Source organism: Euprymna scolopes, chromosome 29 (assembly GCF_053919585.1).
Source record: "Euprymna scolopes isolate OS-2025 chromosome 29, ASM5391958v1, whole genome shotgun sequence".
NCBI lineage: Eukaryota > Metazoa > Mollusca > Cephalopoda > Sepiida > Sepiolidae > Euprymna > Euprymna scolopes.
The window spans coordinates 22,041,111-22,064,923 of record NC_136510.1 but is presented as its reverse complement, the minus strand read 5'-3'; the positions used below and the strand labels follow the sequence as shown (position 1 = coordinate 22,064,923).

General features: G+C 34.2%; 1 protein-coding gene across 1 annotated transcript; it reads right to left on the bottom strand.

Moving 5' to 3' along the window:
* Nucleotides 1-6,090: 6,090 nt before the first annotated feature.
* On the bottom strand, nt 6,091-15,094 carry LOC145252387 (uncharacterized). The gene is made up of 14 exons (XM_080111783.1): nt 14,932-15,094; nt 12,891-12,964; nt 11,994-12,125; nt 11,614-11,707; nt 11,005-11,078; nt 10,305-10,345; nt 10,129-10,163; nt 9,587-9,728; nt 8,942-8,998; nt 8,531-8,615; nt 8,096-8,211; nt 7,523-7,690; nt 6,684-6,776; nt 6,091-6,570 (listed from the first exon to the last, which is right to left on the bottom strand). Exons 2-14 carry the CDS (start codon nt 12,940-12,942, stop codon nt 6,454-6,456), a joined length of 1,206 nt encoding a protein of 401 aa, XP_079967909.1. The 5' UTR covers nt 12,943-12,964; nt 14,932-15,094; the 3' UTR covers nt 6,091-6,453.
* Between the last annotated feature and the right edge of the window lie 8,719 nt (nt 15,095-23,813).

The window sequence follows — 23,813 nt, the reverse complement described above, 5'->3', positions numbered from 1 at the left end:
TTCTGCTATTGATGAGGCATCTGTCTGTCAAGTTGAGGCTGCCACTTTGGAAGATCGGCACATTACTATTCGCCAAATAAGCCAAGATGTTAAGATTAGTACAGGGTCTGTGGAAACTATCATTCATGACCATTTGCATATGCATAAGGTGTCTGCCAGATGGATTCCCAGGTTGCTCACACCATTCCAGAAGTGAGAACGTGTTGAGTGCTCGAGAATGAATTTGGAGATGTGCCAAGAAGATGAGTCAAAGGTATTCAAATGACTGATTACACAGGATGAAACCTGCATCAATCACTATGATTCAGAGACCAAAGCCCAAACAATGCAGTGGAAGCACTTAGGCGTACTACCTCCAAAGAAGGCAAGTGTGCAGCCCTCCGCTGGCAAGGTCATGCTCACAGTCTTCTGGGACCAGGACGGAGTAGTGATGACAGATTTCCTGCAAAGGGTACCACAATTACAGGAGCCTATTGTGCTTTACTTTTAAGGAAATTAAGGGAAGCTATCAAAATCAAGAGGCGGAGCAAGATCAGCAAAGCTAACCTCCTCCTGCAGGACAACGCTCCGGTCCACAACTTGCATATCGCTAGATCAGAAGCACAGGCGTGTGGTTATGAAACCTCCCCTCCATACTCCCTACTTTCCTGACCTTGCACTCTCTGACTTTCACCTCTTCCCAGCCATGAAGTTGTTTCTGAAAGGAAAGATTTCCCAGATGATGTAGCCTTGATTTCTGAAGTCATGTCGTGGTTGAAGAACCAACCCGGGATGTTCTACAAAAACGGTCTACAGAGCTGCATGCTGATGGTAGAAATGCATAACTCTGGGTGGTTCCTATGTAGAGAAAGACTAATAACTGTGCAAAGTTTCGTTGCTGTAACCTCCGACCTTCTTAACATGTATCTTGTCGAACTTCGGAATGTGTCTTTGAACTAGGAAATGTGGACAGAACGTTGAACGGAACTCTTTATTTACTTCACAGGTGTAGCATGCTCTTGTTCCGTCAGACAAGATTGGATAGATTTCCTAAGTAATTCACAATTGTATTTTTCAGTCGCCCACACTAAGACTTGAACCTTCAACCTTCAAGAGAATATCACTTGCACAATTGATTTCTCTATAAAGTAAATAAAGTGTTTCATTTGAAATTCAGTATTCTGATGAAACCAAATAATACGATTAATAAAAATTGTTTGAACATAGTTTGAAACTATTATTTAGAGTTTACCCTGAATCTAAAGCATGATAAATTTTATTCTATTAATATTCAACTAGCGGGCTCTGTGGAAATTACATAGAAGCCTGATTTATACGTAATAAATTGATGTTAGCATTATGTAGATGGCGGACGTAAATGGAGACGCTCTGATATTATTGTAGATCTTTTGTTAAAACTGCAAAACTAATTATATAAGCTAGCAGGGATGCCCGGCATAATTAGGCTTGCAAGGAAAAGAAAAGGGCATGCCCTACGAGGCTACAAAGTCTATTTTGAACACTATGAAGGCAGGATAAGTCCTTTCTAGCAGCTTCTGCCCAGATGTGGCAACAGTACTCCATCCTTGGACATACCTGGCTCTTATATAGACAGACAATTTCATCAGCAGTGAGATATCTACTGGATTTATTGAAAGATCCCACCATTTTTCCAGCAGCCTTGGCAACAGATTTGATGCCCATGTTCCATTTCAGATAAGGAGTAAAGGTCAAGCCCAGAAGCTTATCAAATCACGAAGCCTCTCAAAGACGAGAACCATTCATTTCAATTGATTCCAAGGGGATCCAAGCGTTGATGATGTAAAGATAAAAGCTTGGTTTTAGATGAGTTAAAAGTAACCAGCCACCTCTTTCCCCATTGTACCACTTGCTCAAGATCAGAAGCGAGAGAATCAGTAATAACTTGGTCGTTTACAGTCTTAGATGTGCTAGCATATATGGTAGTGTCATCAGCATAAATGTCTACGAATAATGTAAGGATGTGATTTAGAAGATCATTAATGCAGATCAGGAAGAGGGACTCCAGCATTAATACTATGAGCTTCTTATTTCTGCCCATCAACACTACTCTCATGAACATATCAGAGAGAAATGATTTTTTTTTTTTTTTTTTTATTCAATTTTCAACCCAAACAAGGCACAGTGCCACTTTGAAGCAGGGGGCTACTATTAGGGAATTAATTAGCGGGGTCATTATGAGGGGAGAAGAGTAGAAAGATGTTTGTTAACATTACACTTGAACTTCTGCATATCATTGCAGTTGGGAAATCAGAATCCGGGAAGGGAGTTCCAAAGACCCGCAGTTCTGGGGAAGAAACTATTGGAGTAAAAGGCTTTCTTGCACCTAGGGATCTCTACTGTAAAGGGATGAGACTTAGTAGCTTGTCGGGTTTGTCGGCGGTAGTTACGTCGGGGAGGTACAAGTGTTTGCAGTTCGTCAGAGCATTCACCATTAAAGTATTTGTAGAACAGGCAGAGGGATGCAACATCTCGTCGATGGGACAGAGGTTGAAGCCTAGATGACAGTTCAGGACCTATCAGGTTGGCGACTCTTTTTTTAACCCTGTCCAGGAGCGAGAGACAAGCAGCAGATGCACCAGCCCAGATGTGACAACAGTACTCCATACATGGGCGAATGGTTGCCTTATAGAGGTATAGGATACTGGCAGGCGTAAGTAGTCTTCTAGCACGGTAGAGGGAGCCAACCTTCCTTGCAGCAGCCTTGGCAATGCTCTCAATGTATTTATTCCAGTTCATATTCCCTGTAAACGTTAGGCCGAGGAGTTTAAAAGAAGTACTTTCAGGCAATGTGTTCTTGGCCATTGCTATTGGTGGTAGAGAAGGTTTCTTGTAGTTATTGAAGGAAACAAGCTTAGTCTTAGCAGCATTGAATGTGACCAACCATTTTTGTCCCCGTTCCGCTACGCATTGGAGGTCGTCCTCTAGTGTTTCTGCCATTTCCTTGGATATGTGTTCATTTGTTTTCCCCTCATATCTGTTATAGAGACTGGTGTCATCGGCAAATATACCCATCTCCGAAACAATATTATCAGGGAGTTCGTTTATGAATATCAGGAATAATAGAGGTCCAAGGATAGACCCCTGAGGTACTCCCGCATTTATGTCATATTGTTTGGATGTATGTCCATCGAGGACAACTTTGATTTTTCTATTACTTAAGAAGGATTTAATTACATTATGAATTCTTCCAGTGATTCCATATGATCTAATTTTCCTTAGAAGACAATCGTGCCATACCCTGTCAAAAGCCTTAGATATATCAAGGGCCACCGCTCTACCCTCCCCTGTTTTATCCAATGAACGGTATATACGTTCAGAAACTACAATGAACGGTATATACGTTCAGAAACTACAGATATCTGCTGTTGAACGGGCTTGCCTGAATCCATATTGTTTGTCAGTCAGGAGTTTAGCAGCTGTTAGGTGCTGGACTAGGGCTTGATTAACTAAGGACTCAAATATTTTGGCGAAAAGCGGGAGGAGGCTAATGGGGCGATAATTTAGTGGGTCAGTTCTTTCACCAGAATTCTTGAAGACTGGTACCACAGAGGCGGTTTTCCAGCAGTCGGGAAAACAAGATTCGTTAAGGCATTTATTGTAAAGTTTTGAGAAGACATTTCCAGATATACCGGAGCTGGAGATCTTGTGAAGTAAACCTTTATGCTATACTCTATCAAAGGCCTTTGATATGTCAAGAGCAATTGCCCTAGAAGGGTTGCCTCTGTCGAGAGATTCACAAATCCTCTGAGATACAACTGTAAGCACATGTGCTGTAGATCTAGCAGAACGGAAACAATATTGCATGTCACTAAGAAAGTTATTTTTGCTGAGATGGTTGACTACTTCTGTATTTAATACAGATTCCAGGAACTTACCCATGATGCACAGGAGACTTATTGGCTTGTACTGAGATGGAGATGACCGATCATCTGAAATTTTAAATACAGGGCAAACTGATGAGATTTTTCTGGGTGATGGGAAGCAATTCTCTTTAAGACAATGTTTAACCAGTTTTGTAAATATGGGCGTTAAATCTGGTTGAAGTTTTTTGAGCGCTACAATTGGAATAGTGTCAGGGCCAGTTGCTTTACTGGAATCAAGGTTTTTGATTAGCTTGGCAACATCACGCACAGATATTTGTATGCCACATAGCATGTTTTCTGGTACAGGAGGAAATATTGGTTGGTGGACTTCGTTAAAAAGTGTAGAATCAGTTGCAAAGTTCTTGGCAAAGAGTTTGGATTTGTCTGATTCTGACGAGATTGCCTCAGGTCCATTGATGATAGTTGGGATAGAGCACACGCTTCCGTTAAGGACCCTGTTTTCTATTTGCCAAAACTGGTGAGAACCAAGCCGCTGCTCAGCTACTTTGGACTTGACAGACTGAGCATACAACTGTCTCGCATTTTTTATTACTTTTTTTCAGTGGTTGCTGACAGTCCTGAAAAAGGCTTTAGTCTCAGTACATCTATTACGTTGGAAGCAATGGAAAAAGTGAATACCGTGCACAATGGCAGCAGCACATTCTGGAGAAAACCATGGCTTGCTGTTAGGTTTATGCTGGAACATTTTTGAGAGTATGAAACGATCTCGGCCTACACTAAACCATTACGTCAGGTGTGATACTATAGAGGAAACATTCTTTTTAAACATAGGCTTAGTTCTGATGACCACAGAAGAAGATGAAATAAGGTGATCTGTTCAGAAGAGTAGACTTTGGTTGTATGGCCACGTTGAAAAAAAAAGATGAACATGATTGAGTGAATAGATGTACAACAGTTGAGGCAGATGATTCAGCTTAGAAGGGAAGGCCAAGGAAAAATGAGGATAATGTGATAAAAATGGACCTGAGGGAAGGAGGGATAATAAAGACTTGGCCAGAGATATGTTACTTAGAAATTTAATCTTAAAGGAACGCAATGCATATAAACATTAAACATTAAACTGATGCTGCTGCTGCTGCTGCTGCTGCTGCTGCTGCTGATGATGATGATGATGATGATGATGATGATGATGATGATGATGATTGAGTTTCCTTGTTTCTCTTCAAACTGTTTTTAAAACCATAATAAATGCACTTCCATAAATGCCACGTTTTATCGCAACCCTTAAATAAGCCTAGTTATCTTGGACCCTGGTAGAACTGGCTTGTGTGTGTAAAAAGTCATATAACTGCATGCAACCTGATTGATGTCAATCATTTGGGTTAGGGTTAGACAGAAAGACCAAGTGTGAAGTGTTGCCTGACATTGCTCACACTGGAATTGCGGACACACATTGGTTCCATTATTTGTTGAATTGAATCCAAAGTTCATCAACCAAACTTGCCATTCTGACCTGGATATCTTGGGCACTAAGACACTTGCAGCATCCTAAATGCCAAAACCTGATGATTATAGTGATGATGTAGAAGCAGTAACAACAAGTTGCTCAAGTATATCAACAATGTGATCAGCATAAATAGTTTTCAAAATAATCGTGTTTGATTATGGTATGACGAATGGATTGCATAAACAGTATTGGAGCTTTTCAGAGATTTTATTTATTCAATAAATTTGACCGTTCTGCAAGTTATAGTGATTAGTGCTTAAAGAAAGTATCTGTGTAGGAGGAGTAACCGAGACTTACCAGAAACTGAGGCGACATTTGCCTTTACATCAGGTGGAATAAATGATGCGGAAGAATGAATAAAGCAGAAGAGAAATCAGTTTGCGATGGGAATGAATTGAAGACAAAAATATCAGAGTTTCAAAAGAAATTTGTAAATATTTCTGTTTTCATTTTTTACTTTGCAAGTCAATCTTATAAACGTTTGCACAAAAAAATAGAATATTCGAAAATTACATTCTAATATTTTTAATATGAAAGTTTATAAATAATTTTTTCAATTATTCAATATTTTTGTTTTCAAATTTAAATCTCATGAAAAAACAAAAAAGAAAAACTACAACGTTTTATTAAAATAAAAAACTTTATTTGAATATGATTTCAGATTTAAAATATTAAAAAAAAATATTACAAGACTAAAAAGAAAAACAACAACTTTTTATTAAGAGTAGAACAGTTTATTTGATCATTTATGAAAAAATACATGATGATGAAAAATATTTACATTTCAGAATTTCTAAAATAATCAGAACGTATTTACAAATTGATCAATGGATGCAAAACAGAAACTTTTTTTCTGTAGATTCAACAAAATTGAAACAGAAAATAAACGAATTGGAATCTACAGAGAATAAACCATTTGACCAATGAAAAGTATTTACAATCTACCCATAATTGGGTACAAAAAGTTGTTTGATGGTAAAATGAACATTCAAAATCCATTTATTCTTAAGACAGGACCAGAACAAATTTACATAAAGGACAGTTTACAGACACAGAGATGATCTGATTAAAAAAAAACAACTAAGGGCGTACAAAAGACTTTTAAGGAGTGTAAGGAACTCCATGTACACGGAAACGATAAAGACAAGTATATTCTGAATTGCCGTAGTTGCTGGAAATCCGAACTTCAACATATTGGGTTGGGTTTTCATTATTCATCTGAAATAAAATAATGAAAACTGATTTAGCATTTCACATGCGAACAATATTGAAATGCAAAGAAAATCTTTAGTGAAAATTGGTTAAAAACAAAGAAAACACAGAAACATTACCTGTGTAATAAACTGCTGAATAGGTCTCCCATCATCTTTGTATGTATAGCTGCCTAAATAGACACCTTCATGATCATCTAGACCGGATAAACTCTATAAGGAGAGATGGAAAAAGATGGACCAAGTTTGAACATCAAAGAGATTCAGTAAATACTTGCTTGTAAGAAACTTATTCATACATTTTAATTTTTGCATAAATATTGTAATATTTTTTCTTATTTTAATGACAAAATAATGTTATAAAGTAACTTTCATTTTATTTTTAATCACTTAGCATAAATTTGTTACGGAATTAATATTTAATAATTTATAAAATATTCACTTTGGTATGAAATTTTACAATTAAGAATAGGAATTAGTTTCAGTCAATTTGAAATCCTAATAAAATATGTGGAAGTTATATTATAAATAATTCATAACACAAAAACAAAAGATTTTTTATTTATTATTTTAGCTTAAAAAGTTAAGAGCAATTAACTACAATATGTTTTAAATTCGTCCTATTTGTTATATTTTAGTTTTTTCATTTAATTTTGTTTATGATGTGTTTTTAAAATTTTCACATTTTATTTATTTGGTTTAATCATCATAATGAGTTCTTTAAAAACAAATTCACACACTTTTAAGCTAAACATGAAGCAGAGAAGCGCATAACATTTTCATATTTTATTTTCTTGTTTGTGAGTAGAAAAGCAGATAATTTCAAGCAAGCCTAGATATGTATTATTAAGTTCTCAAAAGATTACATTTTTACCTATGTCGATATTTTCAAAATGAAACTCCATGTATATATAAGGAAATTTTAAATATTAGAAAAACAATAAAACAGATGCACTTACATAAACTGAAAAATCCTTCGGTACACTCTCGATGTGTCCAGAGGGAGAGATGGATTTAGGAATATGTTCCATGCTGAAGGCAGTGATTTTAATTTTATGTGATAACCGAATCACAAACTTTCCAGTACTGCCTTCGAAGGACCAACATTCACCGACATTGACATCAGGCTAAATCAAGAAATAAAGAAAAAATAAAATAAACACACAAACACAAGCTGTTTTTCTTATTGCGAATATTTTGATCAATGTAACCTCTATCGTTTGTGTGAATCTTTTCAAACATGCAAATCTTTATGTTCCCAATTTTCTAAAGATGTACTTAAAGGTCATAGATCACATCTTTATATAATACAATAAAGAAAAATTAAGTTTTCATAAAAATAATTATTTTACCGTAATTAGAGTCCTGGCATCTAACATCGATAATCTGACGTCATAAATAAAATTTGATTAACAGCAAATCTATCCATAAGATCTGATATATAATTATGGGAAATCAGATTAAATAGACAACTACTTCGATTTTTAATGCATTAAAGAAAAATGAAGTTTTCATAAAAATAGTTATTTTACCGTAATTACAGTCCTGGGAGAATTGGATTTATAAACGAGAGGAATACCAAAGATACTGATGTAGAGAGAATTCTTCGTGAAAGTCTCTGAACAACGATTAAGGATCACACTGCCACCTGAAATAATAAAGAAAAGGATTTTTTCAAAAATACACGAAAAAAGCTTCTTTAAATGAATGCAACCCATAATAAAATGTCAGCTTAAAGTGGATTATTATTTGAAATAGAAATTAACACTTGGAAAGATAAATTTGTGAGCATTGGAGAATGTCAGTGCTTTGATTTTAAATTTGTTTAGTCAAGAATTAGTTTATTGCCTATAATTATTGTATTTATGGTATTTTCTTTAGCTATACTTGAATTATTTTATCACACAACTTAATGACCGGTTCATAATTATCTATGGAGATAAAAAGACGGAAAATCAAAAACGCACCTCCAGATTCCAAAGCAAAATCTGCCATTGCAGTTTTATCAGCATTCAACTTCATCAGAGCTTCGTCTATCAAAGATCGTAGAAACTGGAAAATTAAAAATGAGCATTGTGAAAGTTGTACGCATAATGAAGTTTCATGTTTTACCGAGGGGGAGGGGTTAGTGTAGTGTATGTTCATTCGTTATATATACTAGTCTAGCAAAACTGTGAGGAAAGGGAGAAATGAAGAAATACAATCTTTCTTTAAAGTTATTTAATTGAATTTTTGGTTTTACATATAATTGCTGGAAATTATTTGTTCTTGTTCAGGTCATTTATTATTTGTAAAATATTGTATACTAAAAATATATAAAAGAGCATATATGTACTAATTGTCCCTAGCCGGGGTTGCCTGGGAATCATATTACTTACGTCTTTGGTTTCCTTTTCTTTTAATAACAGAGCTTCCTCTATCAAGGATCGTACAAACTGAAAAATTAAAAAATTAACATTTTTTTATCAAGTGAAATTAAATAGGACAAAGTTTGGACCTTTTTATTTCTGTATTAATGATAGTGTGTCTTTTATGGTCACATATTATCAGTCACATTTGGTATCTTTAATCCTGTAGGTTGAGTTTCCAGTGTTTGAGTGAACCCAAAATATTAAACTAATGTATAATGTCCATTAAATACAAATATATATGTGGATTACAAAATATATATACATATATATACATATGTGTGTGTGTGTGTGTGTGTGTGTGTGTGTGTGTGTGTGTGTGTGTGTGTGTGTGAATAAATTATATGTATTAAAAAATTTTTAATCCTATATTATCTTACAGAGAATTTAAATGGAGTAATTGGTTGCAAATCCAATTTTACAAATTTCAAATTTATAGGAATTGAAAAAAAATGCAACAGAAACAAAATATCTGCCCTGTACCCGCCCCCATCCCAACCCCGATATACGACTTTTATAATCAGTTTATAACAACTTTTTTTTTTGCAGATTCTTACCATTCCAGCATCAAAAATGACCAAAAATTAAACTAAATCGAATTCTGATTAAATTTACCTTTGGCAGACTTGCATGAATGTCTTCTTTGACATCAGAACGAATGTGATTGAATCCAGCAAGAAAATCAGAACGAAGAGAATTTTGAAGAGATTTTTTGATTGTCATTTCATATTTGTTCTCAAAACTTATTGAACTTTGGCTGCAAAAGAAAAATTATTCAAGTTGAAGTTCATCGTTGTAAAAGAAGTGGAATTTCTATTCTTGGAAAATGTTACAATTGATAACCTCATTTTTTTAAAGGAAATATAGTTGGGAAATCAAGAAACAAATTATATTGATTGATCACATAGTTTATTTTTTAATAAAAAATTCAATTTAGTGGCTAAACTACAAGCATCGATCTCATGCAGCCATCTTGAAACCAGTTTGAAGGAATAAAGGAGATGACTAAATAAGTCAACCTATTCTGGGAAGTAAATTTCAATTTATTTATGCACAAGTAAAATAAACACATCAGTATTAAACGTACTTAATATACAGAGAGAATATAGAAGGTACATCATAAAAAACTTGAAAAAAATGTGAAAAATCAAACTTACCTGTTTAATGATTTTCCTAAATTTGTATTCAAAGACTGAAAAAAATTAAAATTATGAATCGATGAGTTGGAGTTTTTACTAAGAAAATAGAAAGAAATTAAAAAATGGAGAAAAAGGAGGAAGAGCAAAGCGAGTGTTGGGGGAGGGGGCGAATAAAGAGAATTGAATGTTCTTACCTCAGATTTTCCTGGGTATTGCGACATATTCGATAGGCCAGCTGCAAAAGAGAGAAAAAAATAACAAGGATAAAAACATATACATAATCCTCTTCTTCATAAAAAGGAAATTATACCAAAGGTAGCAGTTCACCCAAAACTGGAGGTAATTCACCCAAAACTGGAGGTAATTCACCCAAAACTTGAGGTAATTCACCAATAACTGGAGGTGATTCACCCATAACCGGAGTTAGTTAACCTATAATTAGAGGTAGTTCACTTATAACTGGCAAAATTCATCTATAACTGGAGGTTATCCACTCATAACTAGAGGTAATTCATCCATAACTGGATGTAGTTAACCAATAACTTGAGGTAATTAACCTATAACTAGAGGTAGTTCACCTATAACCTCTTATGCAACATTTTCATTTGCTACTAAGATCTAAAAGTTCATCTCACAATTCAATGTAATGTCAAAAATTATAATTTTTTATGATGAAAAATTCCTGCAACAAACTCAAAAGTACAAAACGAAAAATACGGTAATCATCCAAATTGATAAATATTTCAACAGATTTGCTAAATTGTGAGTCTTGTTTTTTAATTTACAATTAGGTTAGTCAGATTATTCTCACTATGTTCATCTTTGTTCCAAGTATAACTTTTATAATGACTCGATAGATGTCAAAACTTGTAATAAAAAAAAAGCAATACTTACAAATGATCCACAATCCACTGAGCAGCAGCAAAATAAACATGGGTAGACGACGGGTAAGTCGACCAGAAGTAACACTGTCAACAAGATGAGAGACATGATTAGACATATATATATATATATATATATATATATATATATATATATATATATATATATATATATATATGTGTGTGTGTGTGTGTGTGTGTGTGTGTGTGTGTGTGTGTGTTTGTAACTTGTGTTCTTTCAGATATAAACGCAACCAAACTATAACTTATGAAGAATTCTTCGTAAAATTATTTATTACAAATAGTGGAAAGTTATAACACTTAAACGACAGTTATTCCCAAGAAAAAAGTTGTAAATAACACACACGCAATCGTATTAATATATAGATGAATCTTAGCCAAAAATTTGTGAACGTTTTAGTTTTAACACACTGTACACTTGTTTCTAGCACATATACACAATATGTTTTCATGAAAATGCTAAAATTCAAACTGTGTATTATCTGTTTCGAAAGGAAGTATTTATCTTTAGAGTTTAGAAAGGAAATAAAGAAACAGGAAAAATGTTACGTCGATTTTTAAACATTTAATTTAACAAAACCTGTTTAGTGTTTATACTTACATTAAAGTTATGTTTGCACAGAAACGTTTTGCACCTGCCTTAAAGCCTTCATTGGATATGGGGGTTGACCTCACATTTCCGTAACGTCTGTTTTCTGAAGAAATTTTAAAATATAAACATTTCAGCTAAAAATCAATTTTATCAAAACTTATGTGCCGTTTTAATAAATCAAATTAAATATTAAATTTTTTTGTCATTTTATAAAACAACTGCATGTGAAAAAAAGTTTAAATTTTGTTTAAAGATTTTTTGGATACATATAAGGATGTTTCGTATTTTTAATTGCCAACAGTTTTTATTCCATGACCCTAAATCTCGATTATTTTGTTAATGTCTAAATAGAAATGCAATATAAATTGCTGACTTTTTCAGCCACTTACCAATTATGTCAAATCTATCCATTAGATATTCACCAGCTGATTCTAATTTAGCTGCAGCAGACGCCATACTCTGAGCCATGAATATTTCTTTCGATGAGGGAATCCTCCTTACATTTCTATAATTTCTGCTTTCTGAAGAAATGGAAAAATATAAACATTTCAGTTTAAAATTAATTTTATAAGGATATACATGTTAACCCTTCCCCATTTTGTCCTAAATTTCAAACAACATAATGGCGTGTTTGCTTATAAACCAAACTAATTAAAGAATTTAAGTTTTCAAATGAATAATATCACTTTTGTGTAAGCATTAAAAATTGTGTCCACAGCAGAAAGAAATTTTGTTTTGACATTAAAATTGTTTCATGTTGTTTTTATTGAATATTAATAAATAAGAAATCATTTTGAGTTAAAATCTATTTAGCATTACGCATGTAACTTGAGAAAAACATGCTTGAAATGTGTCACCATTATGGTGAATCGAATTAAATTAACACGCCATTTTGTTTTGATTTTGCTTTAACGTTTATACTCTAATAAACTTCCATTTTTTATGTTAACTTTTATTTTTATTTAATCAACACAAATTACTGAACATTTTTATTATTATTATTAGTAGTAGTAGTAGTAGTAGTAGTAGCAGTAGTAGTAGTAGTAGTAGTAGTAGTTTTAATTCATGACATTTAAGAAAACCCTATTAAAAAAAATTTTATTATTATAATTAGTAGTTGCAATAGTAGAAGCAGTAGTAGTAGTTATAGTAGTAGTAGTAGTAGTAGTAGTAGTAGTAGTGTTTATTATATTTAAGAAAAACTTATTAAAAAAAAACTATTGTTTTTATATAATGTTTTTTATTTGTTACTTGTTAACAGGAATCAACTCTTTGCAAAGATTTACCTGAATAAACAATCCTTTGTGTTCGAGGTCTTAACCAATAAGAATGAGGCATGTTGGCTCTTGATCCCTAAAAACTGAAAAATAAAGAGAAAGAAACGACATTATTAATAAAGAAAAGCAAAATCTATATATACAAAGTTGATGTTTTATCGCTCTAAAATTGATATTAAAAACACACTTTCTCTATTTAAAAAATTATTATAACAAACTTCTTAATATATTCAGTCATCTATTTTTTAAGGTATGTGAACTTTATTTCTTCAGAATGCTGATATCATAGAATTCTGCTAAACAGTCCTTCATATTTATCTTCATCAACAATATTTAGAGCAGTGTTTTTAATTGGAGGGGGGGTACAATGTTTTAGGTTGTAGTGATGAGGGAAATTGGCAACAATAATAAAAATAGAATCAAAGGCCACAAAAAATACAGTGTGCATCACTTAATGTTACTAAAAGGTAGTGATGGGATATTCCAATATCTTTTCTATGTAGAAACAAACAAACAATGTATAAAAATATCAACTTTCGATAGGATCTTCATGTCAACATCTTCGGGTTTTTGTACTAATTTTTTACTAATTTTTTCTTGTTACATTTTTTAATTTCAAAATATAAAATTTTTTTTTTTCAATAAAAAAGCAATAGTAAAATCTAAAAATAAAACAAATAATATCTGTAAGTCACGTAAATACGAGAAATACGCATAAGAATTTTAGTGTATAATTTATTTCAATAATTTATTTTAATTCATTTAATTTTTTTATCATTCAAAGAAATTATTAAGTGATTTTTTTTTACAAATCATTATTTATTATATTTACACATACAATATTTTATCCAATAATTGAATGCTCGTGCAAGATAATTAAATCTAAAAATGCATTTTAAATAAAATCAATATTATGTAATTACGTGTCATGTCGAAATTAGTAAAAATCCCCCCCCCAAAAAAATTGTTATTCCACATCCACCATTTTCTAATTTGAAATACTGATAGGTAACTGAAAACAAGGGAGATAAGTTAGTTTGCCATACAGATTTGGTTACAATAGAAAAAACTCATAAAACTGCAGTACAACAATACCTTGAGATACGAATGTAATTCATTCCATGACCACTAACATATCTAACAAAAAAAAAATCGTATCTCAAAACAATTATTCTCATTTGAATCAAAAGATACAGAATTAATCCATTCAAAGGTTAAGAAATTTATGCATCACAAGCTAAAATTATGCTTGAATTACACTAAAAAATCACTAAAGAAAGATAAATACAAAAGTAATGACACGGAAATTGATATATAATAATAAATATTAATAAAAACAATAACAAGATAGAATAGTACTCAACACCTTGGTGAGTGCCAGTGTTAGAGATGTACGCAAGGAGGTGGGGAGTGAAGCAAAGCTACCACGTACACACACACACACACACACACACACACACACACACACACACAATATGGCAACTAAAAAGGGGCAAGATTATACACAAATAAAAACTAAGATAGATGCAATTCTCTACGCCAAAATGGAGCACTGTTACTACATCTGAGCAGGAGCTTCTTGGCATGCCCTATCCAGCCTTGATAGAGTTCAAAACTTTTCCCTGCAGCCTCTTTCACACAGAAGAGATATTGCAAGCATGTCTCTGCCCTACTATTATTTTCATGGTAAGTGCTCGTCTGAACTCCAATCTATGGTCCCCTTTTGCCAAACTTTCACAAAAAACACTCAACTAGCTACAACCTTTATATGCCATATCCCTTATATAGTGTTATAGCAGCAAAAACCCTCAAGAAGTATTTTATTTTGCGAATTGATACTTAGCGATTCAGCTACAACTGATCAATCTCTCTTCTTCCTGTCCCCTAGACGCAATAGCTTATCAACTGAAGAGGAAAAGTAGATAGAAATAGAGTCCGAAAGGGTGTTTATAGCAACTCTCCCATTTTGTTTTTATGGCTGGGCAATGCAAGACAATTATGTTTGTGTCAAATAAAATACACTTTTAATGCAGGAAAAAAAGATCCTTACCTGTAGATCCTTATTTACTCTTTCTGTATGATGATAGGATGTGACACAAGGTCGTCAAAAAGATATTCAGCTTCTCAAAAAGGGAGACTTATTGATCTATATCTATCAGTATGTCACTAAAACTTTGTTTGGCGTTGCTGACTTGTTATCGTGCACAATGAAGAATGAGTGGCAATTGTTAAAAGATTTCCCTTTATATAAAGAATGGTAGTTGACAAAATTCTTTTATGACGTCACAGAAAGATGACATTAAATGGAAAGGAAAAATCTTTTATGACGTCACAAAAGGATAACTTTTCTATTTAAATCTTTTATGACGTCACAAAACGATATTGTACCTATTTACTATGCCTCCCCACGGGACAGAGTTAGACACCAGGGTCGTTTTTTAATGTGGAGAAAAGGGTACAAAAATAAAAATTGTCTCAGTCGTGAAGGATTTCTCCTCCACCGAAAGAGAACAAGAAAATGAAGTGCAGCATCTGAAGAACAGATACTACACTTTGATCTTGACAATCTACTAAAACAGCTGACATAAAGGTCAAAAGTCGTTTTTTTTTTTTTTACACAGTGGTCACCACTTATCAAGGCCCGGAAGCCACTCAGGGATAAGGGTTGTTGAAAGTGCAGTACGTTAGTGTGGAGATTTAATGAAGTGTTTACTTAAGGGGGCGGTTCATTAGGAATTTGTTAACGTTGGACTTGAAGACATCCAGGTTGTAGTCCGGTGGGAAGCAGGCACACGGAACAGAGTTCCACAGGCGTGCAGTTCTAAGAAAGAAGCTTTGTTCATGGAATCTACGTTTTGATTTAGGCACAGATAAAGAGTGGGGGAAATTTTTCACAGGTGATTCAGCTAGACGGGTGTTTTTCGTGAAAGATTGGCGAGGGGAGACCAGAGATTGGAGTTCAGACGAGCACCTGCCATGGAAATAACGATGAAACAAGGATAGGCTCGCAACGTTTCTTCTGTGAGAGAGAGGTTGCAGGGTAGAGAAAAGGGCATCCCCCACTAAGCCACGAAGTCTATTTTGTACTCTGTCAAGGCAGGATAGGCTATTTTAGCAGCTCCTGCCCAGATATGGCAGCAGTATTCAGTCCTTGGACATACTTGGCTTTTATATAGATAGAGAATTGCATCAGTAGTGAGAAATCTTCTGGAGCGGTAGAAGGAACCCACCATCTTTCCAGTGACCTTGGCAACAGACTTGATGTACGTGTTCCATTTCAGATCAAGAGTAAAGGACAAACCCAGAAGCTTGTCAAAATATGGGGTGGTTGACTATTTCTCTATTTAATATGGATTCCAGCAACTTACTCATAACACACAGGAGACTTATTGGTCTGTACTGAGAGGGAGATGACTTATCACCTGAATTCTTAAATACAGGACATACTGATGAGGTTTTCCAGGGAGTCGGAAAGCACTTCTCCTTAAGGCAACGTTTAAACAGTTTCGTAAGTATGGGAGCAAGTTCTGGTTGAAGCTTTTTTAACACTATAATTGGAATGCCGTCAGGGCCAGTTGCTTTACTGGAATCAAGGTTCTTAATTAGCTTGGCGACCTCATGCACAGATATTTGTATGTTACCTAGCATGTTCTGTGTTATAGGAGGAAATATGGGGAGTTGATGGCCTTCGTCACATAGGGTAGAATTAGCTGCAAAGTTCTTTGCAAATAGTTTGGCCTTGTCTGATGCTGATGAGATGACCTCTGGTCCATTGATAATGGTTGGGATAGAACACACACTTTTGTTCAGGATCCTATTTGTTATTTGCCAAAACTGGTGGGAACCATGCCGCTGATCAGCTACCTTGGATTTAACAAACTGAGCATATAGCTCCCTTGCATTTTTTATTACTCTTTTACAGTGGTTGCTGGCGTTCCTGAAAGCAGCTTTAGTCTCAGTGCATCTATTACGTTGGTAGTTATGGAAAAAGTGATTTCTGTGTGCAATAGCAGCAGCACATTCTGGGGAGAACCATGGCTGTCTGTTAGGTTTTTGTTGGAATTTAATTTCAATGATATTTCTTGTGGTTGAGGTTGGCTGTGGGGTTAGTTTCTTGCTAATAGAGTCAGACATGTCTTCTTGGCCGGGTTAAAATCTCCTGTCTAACAGTAATCGTGTCACCCTGCCAAAAGTTTGAAACACCAGTGTCTGTAGGTAGTTTAAAATTATTGTACCTATTTACTGTGCCTCCCCACGGGACAGAGTTAGACACCAGGGTCGTTTTTTAAATTATTGTAGTAAAAAAAAAAAAAAAATAAATAATAATAATAATAATAATAATGATATATACATATATATATATATATATATATATATATATATATATGATGATGATGATTGCAATATCTTGTCAGACGAGTTCCACTCCCTCAGACACTTAAAGTCCATGAGCCCATATGTGGGTTAGAAATTATTGTAGTAATAAAAATAATAATGATAATGATAATAATAATAATAATTATAATATATATATATATATATATATATATATATATATATATATATATATATATGACAAATGAAATACTAAAATAATTTTAAATTACAGTTTTAGCAAGCAAGTAAAATACAAATATAGAACTGCTATAGAATTGTTAGCATAAAAATTTAAACTTTGAAAATTACAATGTATGAAAAAGTGCAGTTTTCAAAGTTTTCATTTTTATATTTGCTATTATTTCCTGTGAAGGATAAACATTTTTTAAAATCCATAGAAAAAGAAAAAATTTTCATTATATTCTTGTTTTTCGAACTTTTCATGAATTAATAAAAAATGTATTTTTAAATTTTTTTCGTCATTTAATTATTCTTATATTAATTCTTTTATTGTTAATAAGAAGTTTTTCTTTATGAATATAAGATGTAATATGCAGCGTTGAACTTTCACACTGATTTCGAAGATGTGTGGTGACATGATGTGGCCCTCACATAAAACCACACCTAAGGGCATAACCATGGCTGGAAACTTCGTTGAGCTCTAAAATTGAACCCTCCGGATTTGCATTTTAAGGATGCTGGCAATAAAACTTTGATCGTTAAAGAGCATGAGTTGTAGAGTGGCGCATCTCCTATTTTTCTTGTTTAGTTGAGCTTCATTTCTCGCTCTGACATTGAGCTTAAAAGCCTACTTTTTCTATTTAAATGTGATTAAAACCAACTTCTTAATATACTCAGTCATTGATATGTGAGCGACTTCATGAAAGTCACCTAATTTGCATATTCTTTTAAAAACGATCATTGATTAATTATTAATTTTATATGGTTTGTATGTTTTCATTTTACTATTGCACTGCATTCATTTTTATACATAGTTTTTACATTGCACATAATTGCTGAGTATTTAGGATGAAAATATTCTCGCACACTGACATGTTTTTCTTTCTCTCTCTCCTTCCATCTCTCTCTCTATCTCTCTCTCTTTCTCTTTCATATATATATATATATATATATATATATATATATATATATATACAGTGATGATCATATTTATTGGCACAGTAAAATAAAAGTTAAATTTTGTCTAATAAATTCTAAAAAAGGGATTAAATTAAAGAAAATAACAAAGTATATTATGTATTTTTAACTGGCCTTTCCGATGCAGCAATCGGATTTTAGAAAAAATAAATAACAAAGGAACAACAAACATAATTGCAAAAAACCCTTGTTCAAAATTATTGGCACGATTTATTTAATAATCAATTGTATAGCCTTTGGCCTTGATTACCTTCCTCAGTCGCTTTTCATAGTTTACAACCAAGTTGTTGCACTCTTCAGTAGTAATTTTAGCCCACTCTTCCTGACAATAATCCTCCAATTGAATAAGATTCTTAGGCTTCCTTTGCATTACCCTCAATTTTAATGTTCTCCATAAATTTTCAATTGGATTAAGGTCTGGGCTTTGTGATGGCCACTCCAAAACATTAATATGATTGTCCTCAAGCCATTTCTTAGTCAGTTTAGCCGAATGCTTTGGGTCATTATCTTGCATGAACCACCAACGACGACCAAGTGAGAGCTCTTTAGCAGAGTCTTTCAGGTTTTCATCCAATATTTTAACATAATCTTCCTTTTTTATGCTACCTGTGACCTTAACAAGTCGCCCTGGTCCAGAGGCAGCAAAGGATCCCCAAAACATCAAACTGCCTCCACCGTGCTTCACTGTGGGTATGGTGTTCTTAGGCAGGAAAGCTTCGCCAGATTTTCTGTAAATATAAGACACTTTATTATGGCCAAATAACTCTATTTTCGTTTCGTCAGTCCATAGAACACGTTTCCAGAATGCAACATCTTTATCAATATGACGTTTTGCAAAGGCTAGCCTTGCTTTCAGGTGCATAGGCTTCAATAAGGGAGTCTTTCTCGGACGACATGCTTTTAAACCAGCTCTCTTCAAAACTCTACCAACTGTATGTCGAGATACATTCACTCCAGAGGTGCTCTGTTCATCAACAATCTCCCCAACAGAGATCCTTGGGTTTTGTTTTACTTGTCGAACAATTTTCCGTTCATCTCTTGGGGAAAGAATCCTTTTTCTCCCTCTACCCTCTAAACTCATAACGTGGCCTTGCGATTTGAACTTGTTTATTATGGCTCTAACAGTGGATTTGGGAAGGTTTAGCTTCTTTGAAATCTTATCATAGCCCTCCCCATTGGTATGGCATGCTACAACAAGCTTCCTGACGTCTTCGCTGTGTTCCTTAGTTTTAACCATGGCGATTGAAAATTATAATTTAGTCACTTATAATAGTTTAAATAAATCGCTATCTAAAAATTATCTGAAAAAAATTATTCACTGAATTAGCGTTAAACAAGCATAATATGGCTATAAAAAGTTCAGAAAGCACGTAAACCGGAAATTGATTGATATTATACTGATACTAAAAGAAAAACAAAGCCGTGCCAATAATTTTGAACAAGGGTTTTTTGCAATTATGTTTGTTGTTCCTTTGTTATTTATTTTTTCTAAAATCCGATTGCTGCATCGGAAAGGCCAGTTAAAAATACATAATATACTTTGTTATTTTCTTTAATTTAATCCCTTTTTTTAAAATTTATTAGACAAAATTTAACTTTTATTTTACCGTGCCAATAAATATGATCATCACTGTATATATATATATAAGTGACCTTGTCAGTGAGTGTGCGAAAAATCTCAACCAAACTCCTCTCTGAATATTTGATCTATAGATATAAGGTACTCGGACTTAGGGAACACTTTCAATTTGGTAAATACCCAGATATATACACTAGTGTTTCATGATTATGCAATCATCAGTGTAGGAGGGGAACAATTCCTAACGGTCATGAGATTCAAAGCCAACCACAAAACCACCTGTTGATTCATTTGCTAAGCCTTTAACTCAGGGCCACCAATCAATTGCCATGGTAACCATGGGAATTAAGAATTGTTATATGCCAAATTCGGGTGAATACATTATACAATCTAGAGTGTTCGAACGATTAGAAGTTGTAAACATTACTTAAACACTAGTTGATTGCCTTTTAGTTTTTATTCTGCAGACAGTGCCGATTCTTAGGTTTTCTTAAATGAGGCTTGATAATTATAATTTAACAATAATTTTTCTTTATACCTACAGAAACTAATGTTCCATGCTTACGCAATTATCAGTGTAAAAGGAGATACCTCTTTCCACTCATGAGATTCGGACATCTCTTTCTCTCTCTATTTCTGTCTCTCTCTCTTTCTTTCTCTCTCTCTCTCTCTGTCTCTCTCTCTCTCTCTCTCTCTCTCTCTCTCTCTATATATATATATATATATATATATATATATATATATACAGATACCTATTAGTTTCTTTGGTTTTCTCATGAGATAATCATCTTTCGTTAACTATTATGTGCAATTATATTAATGCAGATATTCTACATGATTTATACTTGCATTTGCATAATATTTGCGCAAAAGGTTTATAGTAAACACAAAACTGTTTCCATATATATTTATGTATATGTATATATTTTTGTTTAACAAATTTTGCCTACCAAACTCCTCCTAGAGTTTTTAGTCTACAGACATGGAACTTCATATATAAGGTATTTGAATCCATACGAAACTTTATATTTGTGTTATAGCCTGGTAAAATCGGTACAAAAGGTTGAAAATTAATAAAAAAAAAAAAAAATTGTCAAGTGAAGATCGAACGCCGGCATTACAAATACATAAAGTAGTAGCTATTGGTTCATGTTTTAATTTTTAGCCTTGCAGTAAGCAAAGACGTCATGTTTTTCTTTTCCTCCTTCGCAGTACGGGTTCGAGCCTGCTTGCCTACTACCACTTTTTGTTTTTGCTCAAAACACCTCAAAATACCCGGACAACGCCGGGAACCCATGCTAGTATATCTATAAAAGTGAAAGTGCCTGTCTGTCTGTCTGTGTGTGTGTGTGTGTGTGTGTGTGTGTGTGTGTGTGTGTGTGTGTGTGTGTGTGTGTGTACATTTCCCTACACAATAACTCTGTCAATTTTCAGTCTACAGACTTGAAATTTGATACAGGTTATGGAGATTTGGGAAAATCTTTGTAATCCATTTTCGCCCAGAAATTTGGCTGTTAAGGGGTCAACGTTCAATGATTTGACCTTTGAGAACTCTACTACACTCCTCCGCCAATTTCGGGTATAAACACTTGAAATTTTAGATATAGGTTCCTTGGACATGGATCTAACTTAATAACTCGATTTGAGCCCAAAACAATAAATGTTAAGGGGTCATAATAGAGGTAAAAGTTAAAATAAAATTGACCTCTGCGGTCTCTATCTAATTACTCAGACAATTTCTGGTCTAAACATTTGAAATTTTACATAAAGGGTATTCAGGGATAAGGCAAGCTTTTTAATTGGTTTGGGTAAAAAATTTGAGCTATTTGCATGTCTGCTTAAAACTTTCGACAGAGAGGGGTAGCTTTTTTCACGAATATTTTCGAAAGTCATCCGCTCTTTTCGATTGTCTAGCCTTAATTTAAACCTACGTCACTTCCGGTTTGGCGGTGGTTGCAATAGCAAAGACGTCACGTTTTTTTCCCCCGTTCTTTTCCCCCTTTGCAGTACAGGTTCGAGCCTGCCTTCCTACTACCACTATATTTTTTCCTCGACACACGCCCGGCAACCATGCTTGTATATATATATATATATATAGTATGCTAAATATTCCCCCCCCCACAAAGAAATATTTGAAAACAAAAAAACAAACAGTAACCAAATAAAAGAATAATAAAATTTCCTCCACAAAAAAATGAATAACAATATAAGTAAACTATAATAAAATATTTTTCTTACAATTCACTTAAAGAAAAATGTTTAAAAATTTTATTGAGAAAAAAAAAAGTTCTTCTGGAAGATTGTTATCGTATTTTATTATATTGCTTTTTATTTATTTCTCTAATAAATGTTGGTCGTTTCCGAGATTTTTTTTTATTGCAATTTCACCCCAAACAAGGCCCATTGCCGCTTAGGGGGCTACTATCAGGGACATAAGCTACAGGGGTACTATGTGGGGAGTTGGGCAGCAAGATGTCGACCCACGTTACGCTTGAACTTCTGCACGTCAGTACAATTGGGGAAGCAGGAACTCGGAACGGAATCCCAAAGTCCAGCAGTTCTTGGGAAGAAACTACTGAAGTAGAAGGCTCTTTTACATCTAGGGATCTCAACTGTGAAGGGGTGGGATTTTGCTGCTTGTACGGTTTGTCGGGGTACTTATGTCGAGGGGACACAAGTGCTTACAGTTCGTCAGAGCATTCACAATTGAAATACTTGTAGAACAGGCAGAGGGATGCTACATTTCGTCGATGAGACAGTCCAGGACCTATTAGATTGGCGACTCTCTTTTGAACCTTGTCTAGGAGTGAGAGACTAGTAGCAGATGCACCAGCTCAAATATGACAACAATACTCCATACATGGGCGAATGGTGGCCTTATAGAGGTACAGGATACTTTCGGGCGTTAGTAGCTTTCTAGCACGGTAGAGAGAGCCTACATTTTTCGCAGCGGTCCTGGCAATGCTCTCAATGTAATTTTTTCAACTCATGTTTCCTGTGAACGTTAGGCCGAGGAGTTTAAAAGATGTACTTTCAGATAAAGAGTCTTTGGCCATTGCTATTGGTGGTAGAAAAGGTTTCTTGTAGTTATTGAAGGAAACAAGTTTAATCTTAGCACCATTAAATGTGACCATCCATTTTTGCCCCCAGTGCACTACAGATTGGAAGTCATCCTGTAGTGTTTTTGCCATTTCTCTAGATACATATTCATTTGTTTTCCTGTTGTGTCGGTTATAGAGCGTGGTGTCATCAGCATATACACCCATCTCACAGACAATTTTGTCAGGGAGGTCATTTATGAATATTAGGAATAATAGAAGTCCAAGGATAGACCCCTGGGGCATTCCCGCATTTATATCATATTGTTTAGATTTACGACCATCGATGACAACCTGGATTTTTCTCTTATCTAAGAAGGATTTAATTATGTTAAAGATTCTTCCAGTGATACCGTATGATCTGATTTTCCTGAGAAGACCTTCAGGCCATACCCTGTCAAAAGCCTTAGATATATCTAGAGCTACCGCTCTACCCTCCCCTGCTTTGTCAAATGAATGGTATATACGCTCAGAGATTACAGTTAGGATGTGTGCCGTGGAACGGGCTTGCCTAAATCCATATTGTTGGTCGGTCAGAAGTTTAGCATTTGTACGGTGATGGATTAGAGCTTGGTTAATAATACACTCAAATATTTTGGCGAAAAGTGGGAGGAGGCTAATGGGGCAGTAATTTACTGAGTCAGTTCTTTCACCAGAATTCTTGAAAACTGGTACCACAGAAGCAGTTTTCCAGCAGGCAGGAAAGCAAGATTCATTAAG